At 42.3% G+C, this 17,341-nt stretch overlaps 1 protein-coding gene across 1 annotated transcript; it reads right to left on the bottom strand.

Annotated features, from left to right (window-relative positions):
• Positions 1 to 1,405: 1,405 nt before the first annotated feature.
• On the bottom strand, positions 1,406 to 12,259 carry MGST2 (microsomal glutathione S-transferase 2). Its single transcript, XM_030239468.1, is given in 6 exon segments — positions 1,406 to 1,494; positions 1,497 to 1,537; positions 3,517 to 3,589; positions 4,875 to 4,978; positions 6,142 to 6,241; positions 12,193 to 12,259. Coding segments are annotated over 6 exon segments (474 nt in total).
• Positions 12,260 to 17,341: the final 5,082 nt, after the last annotated feature.

Raw genomic sequence — 17,341 nt, 5'->3', positions numbered from 1 at the left:
ATTTCAGCCTTTGCTACCTGCAGGCACTAAGTTGCGTCTTTTTATCATGAACTAATTTAATAAAATCACAGGATGAAGGAACCTTAAAGATTATCTCATTCCAGCCCCACTTCCATGTGTCCATACGTGTCCACCTTTTTAATATGAAAGGTTTTTATGAATCTAATCCACCTCTCAATTATCTTGTGGTCTGGTTATCAACCTCACTACACTATGGAGAGACAATAAGCATGTTCATTATACAGATTTGACTGAACTCCACTATAAATGTGCAGCTATTTTGGCCAAATCATGTCTTCAGAGGCATGACAAGGTAAATTTCTTCCTGCTGGCTCTCTCATGAGTATATTCAGCATTGCCTAAATAATCTGAATTATCAGGAGCTGCCAAAACAGGCATGGCCTTGCATCTCTGTTCTACATAGTTTAAGCTGGTCGTTGGCATACTTTGAGCTCACAGTGGTAAGCTATGACTTCTCCCTTCTTCTTGCAGAAAACTGTTTTTAAAGTCAGTTCACTTTTCACTGGGACTTTATGATTCCCAGAGCTGTGGTCATTCTCTGGGAATCTGGGAATGTTTGTCTAGTCTTTCTCGCACCTCAGCCATCTGTGCCTTGGTGGGAAACAATGCAGTGCACCCAGTTGTAACACGAGCATCTGTGTTTTCTTTTTGTCTGTGCTGGCTCTCCCCCTCACAAGTGTTGTGTTTTGGGCACAGCTTGTCTTCAGGTTTCCTGTGAGGACTGGGATATGCCCACGGAGGGCCCCACTTCCACAAGAATGTTTGAGCACATGTTGAACTGTGAGCACATTCCAAAATATAAAATCCAAAAGTCCTTTGTAGACAGTGAGGGCCAAGTGAAGATTTAACCATTTTTCTGAAGTAAGCAGTGTTTCCATATATGCTTATGCAGCAGTGGGATTGGATATACTTGGAAAATAGGGATCTTGCAGCAGCATATTGCATGGAAGTGTTTTTACATTTGCACAAAACAGAAGGCACAGCCTGGGGAAAATGAAGAGCAGCACAGGAAGATACAGAAGCATTGGCAAAACTGAAGGACAATGGGTAAGATGGGCTGATGCTTGCAGTGTCAGTTGCAACTAAATTACTTAGTAAATTAATGGCTTTAGTTTTATGTGACTTGTTTGTGGGGTTGCAGTACTATATGGGGAAAGAGAACATTTAATTGCAAATGTAGATGTGACATGACATTCTGTCTTATTAACTTTCCCAAGAGTGTAGGGAAAGGAGCAAGTGTAAACAGCTCAGGAAAACGCATGCATTTTACATTGCAATGGGCTGTTAAGAAAGAGCTCTGATGTTTTATTCACATGTAGCTTACAATCTTTCTGGGGTACAGGCAAAACATCCATGTTATGTATTTATTTTTAAAAGAGCACCTTCAAAGCAATTTATGGACTTTCTCCATCATGCTGAAGTCCAGGTATTCATCCAGAAAGCTGTTGACAATCCCAGCTGTACCAGCTGCATCAAGCAAATCAGAATTATCACACTCAAATAAAACCCTGTTAACCTCAAAGGGAAATGCAGAAAGTTTTGAGCTGTCCATGTTATGGTGAAACTGCTGGTCCAAACCAGTTGAAGTCTATGGAATCAGAAAGGACTGTGGCTGGAACACTGCCTTGGGGGGTTTCAGTAATAAACCATTCCCATGCATGACTTCCTATTCCTAATAGGAGATTCTTAATACCCTCTCTGAAGGAAAAATTTCCCCCAGTGTTTCTGAATTTTCATGTGGATGTTAAAAACTGGCTTCAGGATGAGGCTACCTCATCCTGTGACATGAAGACTTGTAGGTAAAGCCACAGAAAATCTTGAGCACCTGATTGCAACTCCAAGTGTAGGAGTGTGAGAAAGAAGCCCTAAGGAGCTAAGGGAGAGATGTGCACATCTCTTACATCCACATCTATTGGGCAGGTACCCTCTGCTGAGCTGGGAGATCTGCTGCTGGTGATCACTGTGGCTTGGAGATGGATTTCTGGACCAGAAAGGAAGAGCCTGAGAATCTCACCTAAGATTTAGGTGCCTAAAGACTTGATATAAGTAGCCTTTCTAGGCATGCCATGTCTAGATGAAAATGGTGAAGAATTTTCTCAGTTTCAAGAGAGCATGAGAAGAGTCTTTAGCTCAGCTCTTCTTTGAGGATGAATACCAGGCTTTATAACTAGGAGGCCTTGGAGCAAAACCGTTTCCCAGGGCTGCCAGGCTGGCTTTTAACATCCTCTGTTTAATTTAAATTCAGTTTCACCAAAGTGTGACGCTCTGTCTAATATTGAAGCCAGCTACTCTTCTTCAGTTTCCTTGAGCGGCTGAATCTATTGGTTTAAGAGTGCTGAAGTAAAGCATGGCCAAGATTTCTTGAACAAAGGACTTTTTCCTTTGTTGATTAAAGAAAAGCCCATTATGCTCTGCTTGTTTGATTATTTACATGTTTCTGCTCCCCCAACTTCCTTATCAGTTGCCCATCTTCTAGCAGGTGTTCATTGCACTATTTGAATTATTGCATCTCTTACTGGGAGATCTGAAGCTAACTCCACATATTTGCTCTGGAAAAAAGCCTTGCCCTTCTCCCCAGCAGCATCACTTCCAAAGAACATAAAGGACTGGTGGAGCTGTAGTGAAGGAGAATGGGAGCATCAGTACACAAGCCATGGAAAATAGCCCTGTAGGACAGTCTTCCTGCTGCTGCAGGATTATTCACTACAGAATAGTCTGATTGTTTTTTATCTTCCTCTGGAAGACAAGAGGAAGATACAAAACAATCAGAGTCATGCAAGTCTTTTATGACAAGCACATATTGCACTTTTTTCTTCTTGTGACTGATGATAGAGGGTGGAACAGAGCCTCAGATCAGGACACAGAAGACAGTGCAGTGCCTTCAGTGAAATGGAACAAACCATACTGCCAATGTTTGTCGAAGCAGAACTCATATCAGGAGATGCTGTGCACTCAACATTCATTAATGTATGCTTATCTGGAGCCCTGTTCTCTTACCTGCTTGGTGAAGCTTCATCAGCCTACAAACCCAGATTTGTTTGCTTCCTTTAGTGCAACTTGTGTGGCTACAGAAAAGGTCTTAATGTGACAGACAGAGGGAAAATGCAGGTAGCACACAGGCAGGCATGGTGCAAGCCTTGCATGAGCAGCTTCCCATGCTACAGCAGTCCTGATATGCAAAACTCTGCTTCTGTTTCCAGGTCTCTTTAATTGTCACTGTAAATTATGCCCAGTACAAAGCATGTGCCCACAAGGTGAGCATCAAAACTCTTCTCTCTCCTGGCCTGCAGCACATGCACATCCTAACTTAGGCTTCTGCTGTAACACCCAGCCCTCTTCTCTGAGGGCTTCCAGACTCATTGCTGACACTTTACACATGTTGCATTCAATTATAATCACTTTTCACTGCCAGTCCTTAGCTCTCAGCCCAACTTCAGACCACAGCCTGGAGCTGTTAACTTGCATCCAGTTGGTAACTTCTTACCTTCCTTTCACCTTCCATGGACATAACCATGGAAGTACTTGTAGCAGGCAAACATGTACAGCATACCCTGAAAGAAAGCTAATTCTAAGAAAGAAAATATTAATATAGTGGGGAAAACAGTCAGAAAACAAAAAAAATGAGGATTATAGATAGTTAGCCACTCTACTTATGTGGTTTAGTTATATTGCTTTGGGAATTTTTACAGCTACCCATAACTTGGAAAGTTATGGGTAGCTGTAAACTTGGGAAGTTACCTTGGGAAAGAGTCATTCATAAGAGATATGTGTATTTTTACACAGTCACTGCAAGAAGCTCTTTGTTTGGGTTTGCAGATAGGGGTGGATGTAGGACTGCCCAAAAATATCCAAAAGCATTCCTTCAAAGGGACATCTCAGGAAGTGACAGGAATCCTAATCCCCCCAGTTTGGTGATTATCCCAGAAACAGGATAGTGGGTTGAAGCACTGTGACTTGACCCGGCTCTGTCATTTTGTATTATTATGGCAGTTTGTGCTAAGGGGGGGGTGTTTGTTTTGGGAAGGGAATCCTATTTATGTTGTTAATAACCTGCTTTGCATTTATATAGCAGCTTTTATCCAAGGACATGGAAGGAAGCTGTAGTGAAGTTAGCTTTCTGACCTCCCTGAGGGAAGAGTATAAAGTCACCTCCACTTGATTGATAGCAGGGGATGGAGGTCAGTTGAATTATCCAAGACTAAGCAGTGCTTGTTAATTTTGTGGTTTTAAACTCTGTGTGTGTTTCAGAGGACAGCTTTCATGGTGTGCTGGATTAACTCCTGTAAACATGCATGTGGAACATAGCTGAGACATTAATTCAAGGGAAGGTTATCAAAATCTTTCATTTCTTGCATGTGACAGCACCTGTGTTGCTGGCTAGCAGCTGAGATCGTCCCTGATTCAAGTGTCTGTCCATGAGCACATGTATTATTCCGTATCCAGTTCATTGACTTAAGTGGTGTTTCTTTGGATTTACAGTGGATTTACAGTGGAGATGGGACTGTAAGAAAGCCCCAAACAAAAAATTACTGGTTTGGAGCAGAGAGAAAATGGAGTTATTTAGGAAGGAGAGGAGTGATGGACATGAGCTGGTTATCCTTTCCCCAGCCCAGACTTCATGCTTCTAAAACATTGGGAAAGGGTTAATAATAACTATCACAAGTTTTACTCTATGAGAGCTCCTTGGTTTGGAGAGAGAAGGGAAAGCTGGTGGGGCTCTATGAAATGCCATGGGGATTTCAGTGTCACTGAGTGATCTGCTAGGAAGGCTGTGTTAATTAAAAGCAGGGGAAAAGATGTCTACAGTCAATTACTTCCTGATAATCCCACCATTTTAAAAAGTTATGTAAAACTTGACAGTCCAAGATAAAAGCAGAAAGTATTTATCTTGATTGGAAAACATCCTGCAGTCCAGAGGCTAGTCAGGAAGATTGGGTAAAACTCCATGCAGTTTTGTCTGCAGAATAAATTTCAAAGAACATTAGTCTGCAAAGGAAAAGAACTGTGGGTGGGATTTTCAAAGAGAGTCATCTTTGGCCTTGTTTTGTTGCTACTAAAGTTAATACTAAAGTCATGTCCTGTGGGAGTACAGTCAAGCCAGAATTAGATACTCTTAAAATGTCTCATTTTTGAAATCTCTGATACAAGCTGTTTAAAATATTTTCCTGGCATTTAAACTCAGGCAAGGATCTGGATCCCAACTACATGGAAATAAATAGGACAAATAATCCTCAATCAAGCGGCTGCGCTGCAGAGACAGGCAGGAATTCCAGTTCATTGATGTGATGTTAATCACTTCTCTCCACACTTGTTGCTGTGCAAGTTTTGTGTGTCAGCATTACTGGGACTGCCAGAGGAATTTGGATTACTCTGCTGAGGCCAGCTGCCTTAGTGAAGGCATAGAGAGGACATAATAGATTTTCTTATGGCAAAGACCGTAACACCTTTATTTGTGGACATCAGTTTTCCCACCAATATATTGTTTGTAAATCTCTTCTCAGTGGTTTTGAATTAATTTCTTTTTAAGGAAATAGGAAAACTCCTGTGTCTAATGAATCATGTTATCTAACAAGTTGTCTAATGCATAGTATGTCTCATTATTGTTATCCACTACAGCTACAGTTACAGCAGACGAGATTCTTTGAAATAAATATAAATAATTTTGCACAGGGTCATTAGTTAATCACTGAAGCCCTCTAAAAACTGAAGCTCTTTATGAAAATAGTCTTCTTAGATAGGATATCCACCATTATCCACTGCAGACACAAGTTTTCTTTGCTTATCTTCATCTGTGATGTTATCCACAGCACAGCTTGCTAGATCCAGAACACCTGAATTCCCTAGGTTACAGTCTGTTGGATCTCAGACCCCAGTTAAGTTTGGGTAATCTGATTGCCTAGTTAATCAGAATTTGAGCAGCAACTTTGAAATGAGCTGAACTTACCCCATTATTATTAAAATAATAGCTGAACTATTTGAAAAGCTATCTGTTTTGTTTGTTTGTTTGGTCTTTTAGCGAAAGAGGCAAAGAAAAGTTGACTTTTTAAGAGAAAGTTTTATGCTTCTCTTCTGGACTGAATTGTAATTCACTGCCACCATCTTAATGATCTCTAGATTTAGTGTGCATGAAATGTTCTGTCAGATTCTGGAGCTCCAGTGACAGCCAGAGACATGACCTTGTGCTTTATTCCTAATTTCCCCACCAGCCAAGCAAAATGACCTGCAAGCCAAAATAAGGGCTCATACCTGACACAGTTCCTTTGGTTCAGTTGCATCTCTAACACATAATTTTTTAATTTATTTTTTTTATGGAGACCATTGTTCTTCGGCTTTTTCCAAAGAAAGACCAATATTAGACCAACTAGTTTTTCCTTACAGAAGTTTAGATTTTATTGCAAGAAAGACATTTGAGTTGGACTCGATGACGGATCCTTGTGGATTCTGTCCAACTCAGCATTTTCTCTGATTCATGGGGAAGGGGGAAAATTGTTATTTCAGAAATACATTCTTTCTGGGCTTTTGGAGTTTTTTTTGGTTTTTTGCATTTGCATTTGCTGCACTAGCTTAATATCCTTGTGTCTCATCTGAATCCTAGAAGCACACTGCCCTGGGGTACAGCCTAGTCACACAGCAGTGCCCCAGTGGTGTGTCAGTAACCAAACTGCACTGGTGGGGGTCACTGCCCCACTGCTTTGACTGACATGTGGTCATTTCTGTTTAGTGACATTGAGAGCTGTGGGGCTTGGAAGTACTGGGCAGCATTACAGTCTTTGGAAACAAAAATCTGGTAGCTGCCTTTTTAAAGTTGTTTGACCATAACTTACAACATTTGACTTTTCCATCTGTCTTGGACTCTCAAAATTCAGTCTGTTGGAAAGAGCAGAGAGAGTTGCAACTGGGGAGGCTGTAGCATGTTCCTTGCTCTCCATCTGATGTGCTGGAGACCTCTGAGAGCTATCTGTTGGAAGACCTGTGCTGTTTTTCCTCTACTGTCTGGAGCTGATAGTACTTTCCTGTCTTGTAAAAATCACTTTTTAGAATAGAGGTAATGCCATAAAAATAAGAGATTATTTACTGTGTACAGTTACTAAATATAGAGTAAAAACTCTATATTTAGTAACTGTACACAGTAAATAATCTCTTTACCAAAAACACAGTAAATAATCTCTTTACCAAAAACTCCCAAACCAATCACACACTCTCCCTACACTTCTGACCAGCATGGTAAGAACACATCTCACATTTATATGCATACCTCATTTTACTGATGTCCTCATTGCAGAAGTCTCCCTCTGAAAGCTGAACAGGGGCTGTCACAGGGACAAAAGGAAATACATAGCAATTTGCTGTATGCAGCAGAGCTATTGGGAAACACCCTGTTTGCCTTTTAAGTTCCCTAGGTACCTGGAGTTATTATTACCTGGAGTTGATATTATTATTTTCCTGGCCATGTCATAGCCACCACCCTCTATGAGAAGGTCACTGCCTACCTTGTACCTAATCTACCTGGATCCAGAAACCAGGCACCCACCAGAGCCCACTAAAAGCACTCGTCTAAGGGGGGAGCCTAGGAAATGCCTTCTATGTTCCCTTGTGGGATCAGTGGCACTAAAATACAGCTAGAAATATTAGTGGTGCTGTCCTGTGCATCTCTGATATCTTAGCCTTGTGCTTGTGACTTTGTTTGCCTTTGCCCCGGTGTTGTGGGTTGACACTGGCCAAATGCCAGACATCCATGAGTGCCATTCCCTCACCCTCTGCTGCTATATTTGGGCAGAAGAGAGGGGGAAAAAAACTAACAAAGGGTTCATGAGTTGTTCAAGGATTGGGAGAAAAACACTCTAAGGGCAAAATGGGTTCAAATATAAAGGTATAAAGTAAATTTATTATTAATAGAGTCAGAGGAGGATAATGAGAAGTAAAATAAGCCTTAAAACAGCTTTTTTTCCCCCAGCCCCTCCCTCCTTCCCACCAACAACACAGGGAGATAGGCCTGGGGAGTTGTGGTCAGTTTGTCACTCAAGATCTATTTGCTCGGGAGAGCAGTTTTTTCTCTGCTATGCTCTGGGGTCCCTCCCACAAGAAAACAGTCTCTCCAAAACTGTCTACAGGGTGCAGTCATGCAAGGGCCCTCTCTCTCCATTCGGGTCTCCCACTGGATCACAGCTTTCTCTGGCATCCACCCACTCTGGTGTGAGCACTCTTCCAACGGGCTGTGAGTGGATCTCTGCATCCCCAGTGAATTTCATGCATTACAGGGAGACAGTTTGCTTCACCGTGGTCCTCACTATGACTCATGGAGGAACCTTGGCTCTGGTGCTTGGAGCACCTCCTCCCCCTCTTTTCCACTGACCTTGGTGCCACCTTGTTGTTTTCCCTCTCGTGTCCTCACTCTGCTCTGACTAGAAGAAAAACTGCTGCTTGTAAGTACCATTGCCAACAAGTTCCACAATTCAAGGATTCCTGCAGGATCCCAAAGCACTGAGAGGTTGATCTCATCCAGGTTCCGTGTTGGGCAGTTGCTCGCCTCGTTCCCGCTGCCGGCCCGGCAGCCCTGCCGCCATGGCGCAGGCAGCGGCGGCCGCGGCAGCGCCGGGATGGCCCCGGCAAGGGCGCTTTGCCACCCCTGGGAAAAACTGCACTGGTGATCTTCTGATTTTCTTCCTAAGTGTGTCATCACAGGGGTGTTACCAACCTCTGTAACTGGGCCAGCAGCAAGTCCATCTCCAGAGCCATCAGAGACTGGCTCTGTCGGCCAGGGTGGAAGCCTCCAGCAGCTTCTCACAGAAGCCACTTCTGTGGCCTCCCCTGCTACCAAAAACCAGGCTGTCCAAATCAACACACTCAAAAAAGCATTTTCCCCTCTGTCTTCTCCCCATATAAGTAATCACAAGCCATGCTCAAATGACCCCTTAGTCTTTCTCTCTGGAGAACAGTCAGGGCAGCTCAGCTATCACCCTGTAGGGCCCAAATACAGGACCCTTCTTCATACTTGCATCCAGGAAGACCCCCTGCTCTCCCACAGGTTTGGGGTTGATCAAAGTGGTAGGTGAGCTGTAGTGTTTAGTGCAATGGCCCTTTGAGCCAGCAATGTGATCCTCATTTTCTCATGGCATGGAGCCATTCAAGGCATACAATCAATCTGGGACCAGGTTTTTCTACTGAGGAACTAAGGCAAGCCAAGGCAGCTCACTGCGTCCAAAGCAGTTTGGTTTTGGGTTTTTTTAAAAGCATTGAATGGATGCGGGACAAAAAAAAAAACTTATTGAGGGAAATAAGACAATTAAGACACTGTAGGGCCAAATCATCTTTGTTTGTTCAGTATAATCAACCAAAGCAAATCATCAAGGCCATGGTATTGCAGCCTCAGCTGTAATGCCATTTGCCCCTGCAACAGCTGGGGCAGCAAGGCTCTGGTTTGAGGGACCTGGGAGACTCTGGTCCTCGTTATTCACATGGTCATCCACAGGTGGGCCTGGTGTGCAGAACAAGACAGATACCAAACAGGTACCTGAAAACTGCTCAGGAGAGGAATAATCACCATGGGTTTTGTTACTGCATAGGACTTGCCTTTTAGTTCCCCCAGTGAATGGAAAGTAGCAGTGTAAGTCCAAATTTACATTTTGTGCTGCTGGTTTAACAAGAAAGCAGTGCAGCAGGAGTAAGTGAAGATTTTCACAGCTTTTCTTCTCCCTGTATCAAGTTGTTCAATTTTAACAGGCTAAATTAAATATGACTGAGGTAGTTACAAAGCATGCTTGACTTGCCTTTGTATGCCTTTTTTTGTTTTCATCTTCAGGGAGCATTTATGGTTACTGAGCCAATACCTTTACTCTGAAAACATGGGACAAAGGAGGCTTTCAAAGAACATTGCTCTCAAAACATTTATATGTTTAAAAAGCCTGTAGAGAAACTGCTGCCTGTATCACAGTTTATGATAGTGCATATTAATTTGCATGGCCTGGCCTAATAACCTGTAAAAAAACAATCAATTCAACCATAGCAATTACTTTTTAATAATGTCTTCCTAGGTCCTAGAATTGCTAAAAAATAATTTTAAGGTGGCTAGTTCACTGACATCCTTCAGATTAGATGAGTAGTGGGACTCCTGTGTTCCTGCTCTTTCCTGTATCAATGACTGGGATTAATTCTGCTCTTTCGTTGGATTCTCTTGTTTTCCCATCAGTCTATAAAACACTAATCTCTCCAGAAAATCTCAACTGTTTAAAACTAGATTCATTATTGGAAACCAGTTCCTGCATTGTTTCAGTTCCTTTTTTATACCCTTGAGCATTTCTTACTTAATCTTCAACTGACCTGATTCTTTGAATAACTCCTGGTTCTGAGACACTTAATCTTGTACCTCTGATGGCTGCTAAGTGAAGCCTGACTTCCATCACTGCTCCAGGGAGGTAGTATTGCCCATTAGCACCTTTCTAAGTCAGGACTGGAAGCTCAGAAGAATAAACAAAAGAGCGAACAGAGCACTGAGCTCTTCGTGTTGCATTTAGTTCCCAGGAAAAGGTCACACTTGGGCTGCTCTCTTTAGGTGAACTGGTTATAACACGTGCTTGCAGTCTTGGTTTCACAATATTCACCTGAATTCCCATGAACTAATCTGTGTTGGGTTACCCATGCTGGAAAGCTGTGATAGTTTAAATCAGGTCAACTGGTCAGATTCTTGCACAAGTTTCTCTTTGGGCTTGAAGTCAGATTGCCAGTGTAAATGCAACTCCAGGTTATATAATCTTTCCTGTGATTTTTACTAAGATTAACTAATATAGGCTATCCATCATAAAGAACATCTTTTTCACCTCCCTTCACAGTGTCAGTATCTGTAGAACTCCTTGAGTTTTCAAGATAGTTTTCCAAATAATACCTGGGTTTTTGGTTGGGTGTGTGAAATCCTTCACACTTTCAGGTTAAAAATCAAAGCAGGCAAGCTGAACTTTCTCAGAAGTTGATGATAAGCACTACCACCAGATAGAAACATTAAGATCACAGGGTATATTAGAGCTGATCTGATGACAGGAAAAGGGCATGTGAATTTTCAGTACTTTTTATTTGCCTTCTGTTTTGTTGTTTTAGGTTTTTTCAATTGGAAGGGTCATATTCTCAAACTTTTTCCTTCTGCTGGGTACAAATGTTGTTTCAGTAGCTGAGGCTTTGAGAACAATAAATAATCAAGCCACATTGATGGGTTGCTAGATAAGGTGGCACTGCTATTTCAGAAAAAAGGCAGAGTAATTATTTATAACTTGCCCTAAATCTCATGCTAGTATAGCAAAATGCCTTCAAAATGTGTCTTGTTCCCAACTATACGAATCAACATATTTCAAAGAAAATAATGTCAAGCATTAAAAAATTATACTGCAGTTTTTGATTGATGCACAGCAAAAAGAGCTTTTCAGATTTGCCCCCTTCTAATCATAGAATAGAACCACTGAGGTAGGAAAAGACCTCTGAGATTCTTGAGAACAACCCTTAACCCAGCACTGCCATGGTCACCATTAAGCCATATCCCCAAGAGCCACATCCACATGCCTTTTGAACACTTCCAGGGATGGTGATCCCACTACTTCCCTGGGCAACCTATTCCTTGATTCTCAGAGGCATATCAGCAGGGCATAAAATAAGTCCATTTACCCCCTAAAGAAATGTAATGATGAGAACAAAAGATGTAATATCTGATAATTTTGTTGCCTGATGTTGCTTTCTTAATTCATTTTAGATACTGAGTATGTGTCTTTGTTACTGGAAACAGTTTTTACAGCACTTTTAATCCAGTGCTGGTGTATTTGATTTCACAGATTTACTCTCATTTTTGAGGTTTTCAGTTCTGTAGGTGCCTAAATACGATTAAAATCAAGACATAACATGGCCTTGGGGTAACTAACAGCTAGTTAGAAGCTCTGATAATAATATGGTTCCAAGAAGTCAACAAAAGAGAATTGAGAACAAATTAGTTTATCCAACAGGGAAAAGTAATCTGTCCCCCTGAGGCAACTAAGACTGCCAAGAGAGTAAACAATGCTCTGGTGAGAAGAACTTCAGGATTTCTCAGAAATTAAAGTTGCAGAGCAACCAGTTTATCATAAAATAATTCCCATACTTCAGAACCAGTGGAAACCACCCCAAACCTCAGTCACGCAGCCCACAGTTCTTTCTTACATTGCTGGAAGGTGGAAAGAAGAGAGACAGCTGCCATAGCTGTGAGCAAAATTAAATCACCAGCCATGTTCCCAGCAGTTCCTGGGTGCCAACAGGATGTGTGTATGGCAGAGAGTGCTTCAGTGAGCAGTAAGGTAAAACAACAGGTGGGAGACTTAGAGTGCTTTTCAGCATTGCAACAAAGGCCTGCCCCGGAAATAAAAGAGACTCACTTCTCAAAACAGGAGTGCAAAATTACAGCCAGGTTTTGTTCCTGAAAAAGTTCAGCCCTGCCTACTTCTTGCCTGTTTGAAAGCTCAGAAAGAACAAAACCAGCCTTTCTTCCCTCTGTGGATTCAGCTGTTCCTTTATCTTTAGATTTCAGTTGCAGCCTCTTTGGGAGCAAAGCCTTTTTGTTCTGTTTTTGTAAAGGGTCTGTGTCCATCACCAGCAGTGCCCCTCAGAAGCAGCTGGTGTGGGACACGTGAGGGAGGAGCAGAGCTTTGTGCTGTCCCCACTCTTGATTTACAGGTTCTGCTGAACGTGCATGACGTAGGCTCTGACGGGCAGCACAACAGACACGACAAGAGCAGTCAGCCTGCAGAAAGGAACTGCCCAGGCTAGTTCAAAGGGTAAAACAACTGACAAAGGGAGAGAGGAATGCCTCCCTTCATCGTACTGCCTGGAACACACTTCCTATGGCTCATAGCCTAGTTTTAAGGCCAGGCATAAGATTCTCTAAAGGGACATTTATTCATCACCTAACTATCAGAAAGCTTAAAGTCATTAGCCTTTACAATCCCATAAGACCACTGGAATAAAACCAATATAATGTTTATTTTGACTTCCTACAGCAGATGTTAAAGTGAGATATTTCATTGCCTTTCATCAAACTTGCTAATTTTAAGGGCTAATGTAAAAAAGACTTTAAAGAGGTTATTTTACCTTGCCAAATTTTACTTTCTTGGGTGTTAATATTGTTCTTTCTAAAGATTGGGAGAGTAGATATACTGTAATAACAGAAATTTGATGTTTGTACTTAGCAACTCTTTAATTGCTGATTTAAGCCTTTTAATTGCAATTCTTGGTGTCTTCTTGACTTTCTGACCACACAGTCTCTGTAGTTTTTAGGAGCTGGAACAGAAGTGTTCAAAGTATTGTCACCTCACTGATAGATAAATGTGAAGGAAAACTCTAACAGAGCTGGTAATTTGAAAAGTTAAAACCATAAGGGCTAAACAATTTAGGCCAGATGACATTGAAGATGTATTTTTTTCTGATGCAGATTTCAAGATGGTGATGGACATGATGGACATGTCAGCAAAAATCCAGCAAAGATTGACATAAAAGGAGGTAGGAACAGAGGTTCTGAGCAGTGAAATGTCATGTAATTCAGAGACACTGGTGGTGTCTAACCAGATGTAAGTCTGTCCTGTTTGGAAAGGGTGGTATTTTATTGCCTTTTGGTGACCATGCCAAAGAGGCTGGCTCTTCTCTCAGGAGAAGCTTCTGTCAACCAGAACTGCTGTCATGAGAGAGCAAATGGCTGGGGTTGTAGACCAAAAGCATTTTAAGCATGAAACCAGACTGATCAAATAAGCACTTTTAATGGAATTACACTGCCAGAGCTGTTCAGTTTTTGATTCTGGAAGAGCTGAAAAGAGCTTTTCAAAGGGCAATGCTCAGCCTGTGCTGGGGTGCAACTTCTTGAAGATCAGTCACAAGTGGCAGTGCAGCATCTTTTTTTCTTGAACACCTAGAAGACAGGCTCTGAAGAACAGAGAGGCTCCTCTAGGTGGAAGGGAAAACATACCTGAACTCTCATATATATCACTGGAAATGTTTATAGGGTAAATCAATGCACTAAAATGTATGAGGCTGGCTCACATATCAAAATCAGTTTAGCTATAGCAGTAACAGTAGTGGGCTCTGCAGTTTATGAATTTACTTTGCTTTTCAACAATATATTATAAAGAACATGGGCCTGTGTGGCACTGGATCATACTCAGCTTTAAATTTATCAGAACTATAAGACAAGTAAAAGAGGAAGAAAATATGCTTATTCCTTCAATTGTTCCCTCTTTCTGCCTCCTAAATACCATTTGTAATCCATGTCTGGTGTCTTTTCATATGTACTTTGTGTGGGGTTTCAGAGGAAGGACAAATAGTCCATTTCATCCAGTTCAGTTTAAGGTCTGGCTGTCCAGAGTCCCTGTTTTGTGGCAGTGTTACCACAACTGATCTCATTTGTCATCCCCATGCTCTGGGGATGAGCTTGTGCATGATGGCAGCAGCGCAGCAGATTCAGAAGGATTAAACAGAAGAGTAGACAGAAGTTTGTATTTTTCCCTGATCTGCAGCCTTGTGTCTCCTCCATCAATATTGTATATAAGTCAGGAAAGAATTGGTTCATGATGTTCCATCCAGTACTCTCATGCTGCTATCAAGCTGGTTGCAGAGCATGCAAGGCCTAGATGTCATCTCCTTGAGAAAGATAACCCAAGTAGCTGATGTTGTGAGTGCTATATTTACATGGACATGTTTTAAAAAGAATAAAAACTCTCCACAGTCCTTCTACCATGCTCCTCCATCTCTCTCTCCAGCCAGGAAAGCCCCACTCTGGTTCAGCTCTTCCACACTGGAGCAGGGTTTGATCTAAGTGCTTCTGAAGCAGCCACATTCCCAGGTTGACCACTTCATCCTGGATTGGCTTCTGTCTGTCCTGTCTGTCCTGGGCTCTTTTCTTCACCCCACCCTTGGCACAACTGCCATTTCTTCCCTTGGTCTCCAGAGCCTCACCTTGCCAGCTGGAAGCTCTGTCCTCTTCCCCCTTCCTGCTCCCTCACCCCACAACATGCCCACTTTCTCCTGATGGATTCCAGCTCAGCTTTCAGCAGTTGCACCAGGAAGCTTTGTCTGCTCCTGAGCAGGGGAGGGGGTGCCCTGGATGGGGTCTCGTGTTGCTTGGCAACCTCTTTCTCTCTCCTCCAACATGATTTTCCCTCTCAGTGTCTACTGATGCAGGCACAACAAATGACAGCAATACTACTGAAGCAGTTGTTCCTGTCGCTGTTTACTTGTTATTTATGGTTATTGTCGTGAAAGGATTTGCAAACATTTCTTCACTTCCTTCCTCAGTCAAAACAGATATCATTTTATGCTTCTGTAGCATGCCTACATAATTAATGGATGGTCACTGCATTTCAGTGTATGTGACATACAGTTTTATTGGTGGTTTTTTAAAAGTGGTTCCTGCTTCTGAGTGCTTCTATTTTTCAGCCCCAAATTGAGAAATACAAGGTTTGACATTCAGAAGTGAAAAAAATCCAGTGTAAGCAAGTCTGCCTTAACTACCTCAAATTGTGGTTCTTGTGTTTAGGTGCACATATACCTAAAAAACGCTGCTCTGAATCACCTTCTGTCCCCTTCAGGAGGACACTAGATCTGACACTGAGATTTCAGAACAAAAGCGCTGCCAGGGTGTTTCCTGTTTGCCATTTCCTTCTCCACATTCACCACTTCCAGCTTAGTCTTTCTGGTTTGCATTTGTGGGTGCACCCAAGAAGACATACGGCTTCCCTTATCCCTTTTCTCCAAACGAGCACAGCAAGAAAGCCAGACCCCCTGTGTTTTCTGATCTTACAGTGAAAATGCTGCTGAGGCCTTTCTTTACTTAGCAAGCTGTCATCACTCAGCTTCATGCATGCTGCTGGCTAATTACACACTGCCAGGTTTTCTACTGGGCCTTGATTCAGCTCTAGATAGGATTTATTCCCTTTGTTAGCGCCAAGTGACCCCCAAGCTTGTGGCAGTATCTGGTAGACAAGGCAAAACTTAGTTTTCTATTGTAGGGGTGCTTTGCAGTGCCAGACTCAGATGTCCATCTGCCATTGCCCTCTGCTGGGGCATGCCAGAACTACTGGCGTGGCCTTCTGCCACCGGAACTCTCAGAATTTCCTGAGGAGAAGCCTCTCCTTTGTTCTACAAAATTACTGCTTTGGGAGCTGAGGATGCCTGGCTGGCAAGCGAGATTTGTGGTTTTGTTCAGCAAGTGACTGTCACACAGAGTCACTTTATTACTATACTACTTAGACAGTATATTTAGTTATTGTTTGTATATTTATAAACAGTTGGAATTGGATGCAGAGATGCTTTCTGACCACAGCTCAGCAGCATATTGCCTGTACGACATCCACCCACTTATCTTCATACTGAGTAGAGACAACTGCAAATCTCAGCCTAGAAGCAGTTAGGTGGTGATCCTGAATCCATTTAATGATCTAGTCTTCCCACAACCAGCCTTATTGAAGACAGCCTTTTTGAAATGTCTTTTTGGAATTAAGACCTTTGAAAGGCCTTGAAATGAAGTCCTTTATAGAAATGAAGGCTCAGTTCTGAGGCACTACCTGCAAGGAAGGGCATCTTGCATTTCTGTGAGATTGCACCAGTAGAGAAGGAAGAGGAGACTGTGGACCTCCTGCTGTTCCTCAGAGAAAGAAAACAAGCTCCAAATCAGGCACACTTAGCCTAGGCAGGTTGGTTGTTTAGGAGGGAGTTTTCTGAAATCAAACCAGAATAAAAGTGATCTGCAGTAATGACCCCCTGTCAGCCATTTCTTTCCTGAATCTACACTGACCAGGAGAAAAGTATATTCTTTATGGGTTTTTGTTTCTTTTACCCTGTGCCCTTTCTAAGCACAGACTGCTCCAGAGCCAAACAGAGATCTGAGAGAGCTTCCCAGTTCCACCTACTCAGCAGTGGCTGTGGACATGCTGGATGCTGGTTGAGTTCCATAGCTTGCAAATCAGGAGTTTTGTGAAACTCTGAAAAGAGATTTGAAGAGTGCTTTGAAATCCTTGAATGAGCATAGCTTGGCCAGGGGTAGTTTCCAGTCTTATTCATCTTGAAAATCCCTCTGTGTTTTCTGGTGGAAACAGAATTAGAGCAGTATCAGTTTAACACATAACCTGATAAGTCTCGTGTGGATGCTCCCAAGAATTAAACCTGTAACAAGGGAGTGCATTTTCCCTGTCCTCACCTCGGTCCCTGTCTGAATCAGCTAACATATTGTGCTGACTGACTTGCTTTTCTCAACTCAGAGAGAGATGATATTGCAGAGTATAGAAAACTGCTGATACATTATCAGATTTTAGGGTAAAAGCCATTCCAG

Source organism: Serinus canaria, chromosome 4, assembly GCF_022539315.1.
Source record: "Serinus canaria isolate serCan28SL12 chromosome 4, serCan2020, whole genome shotgun sequence".
Taxonomy (NCBI): domain Eukaryota; kingdom Metazoa; phylum Chordata; class Aves; order Passeriformes; family Fringillidae; genus Serinus; species Serinus canaria.
Note: the sequence above shows the minus strand (reverse complement) of the source record. Positions and strands in the feature narration are given on the sequence as shown.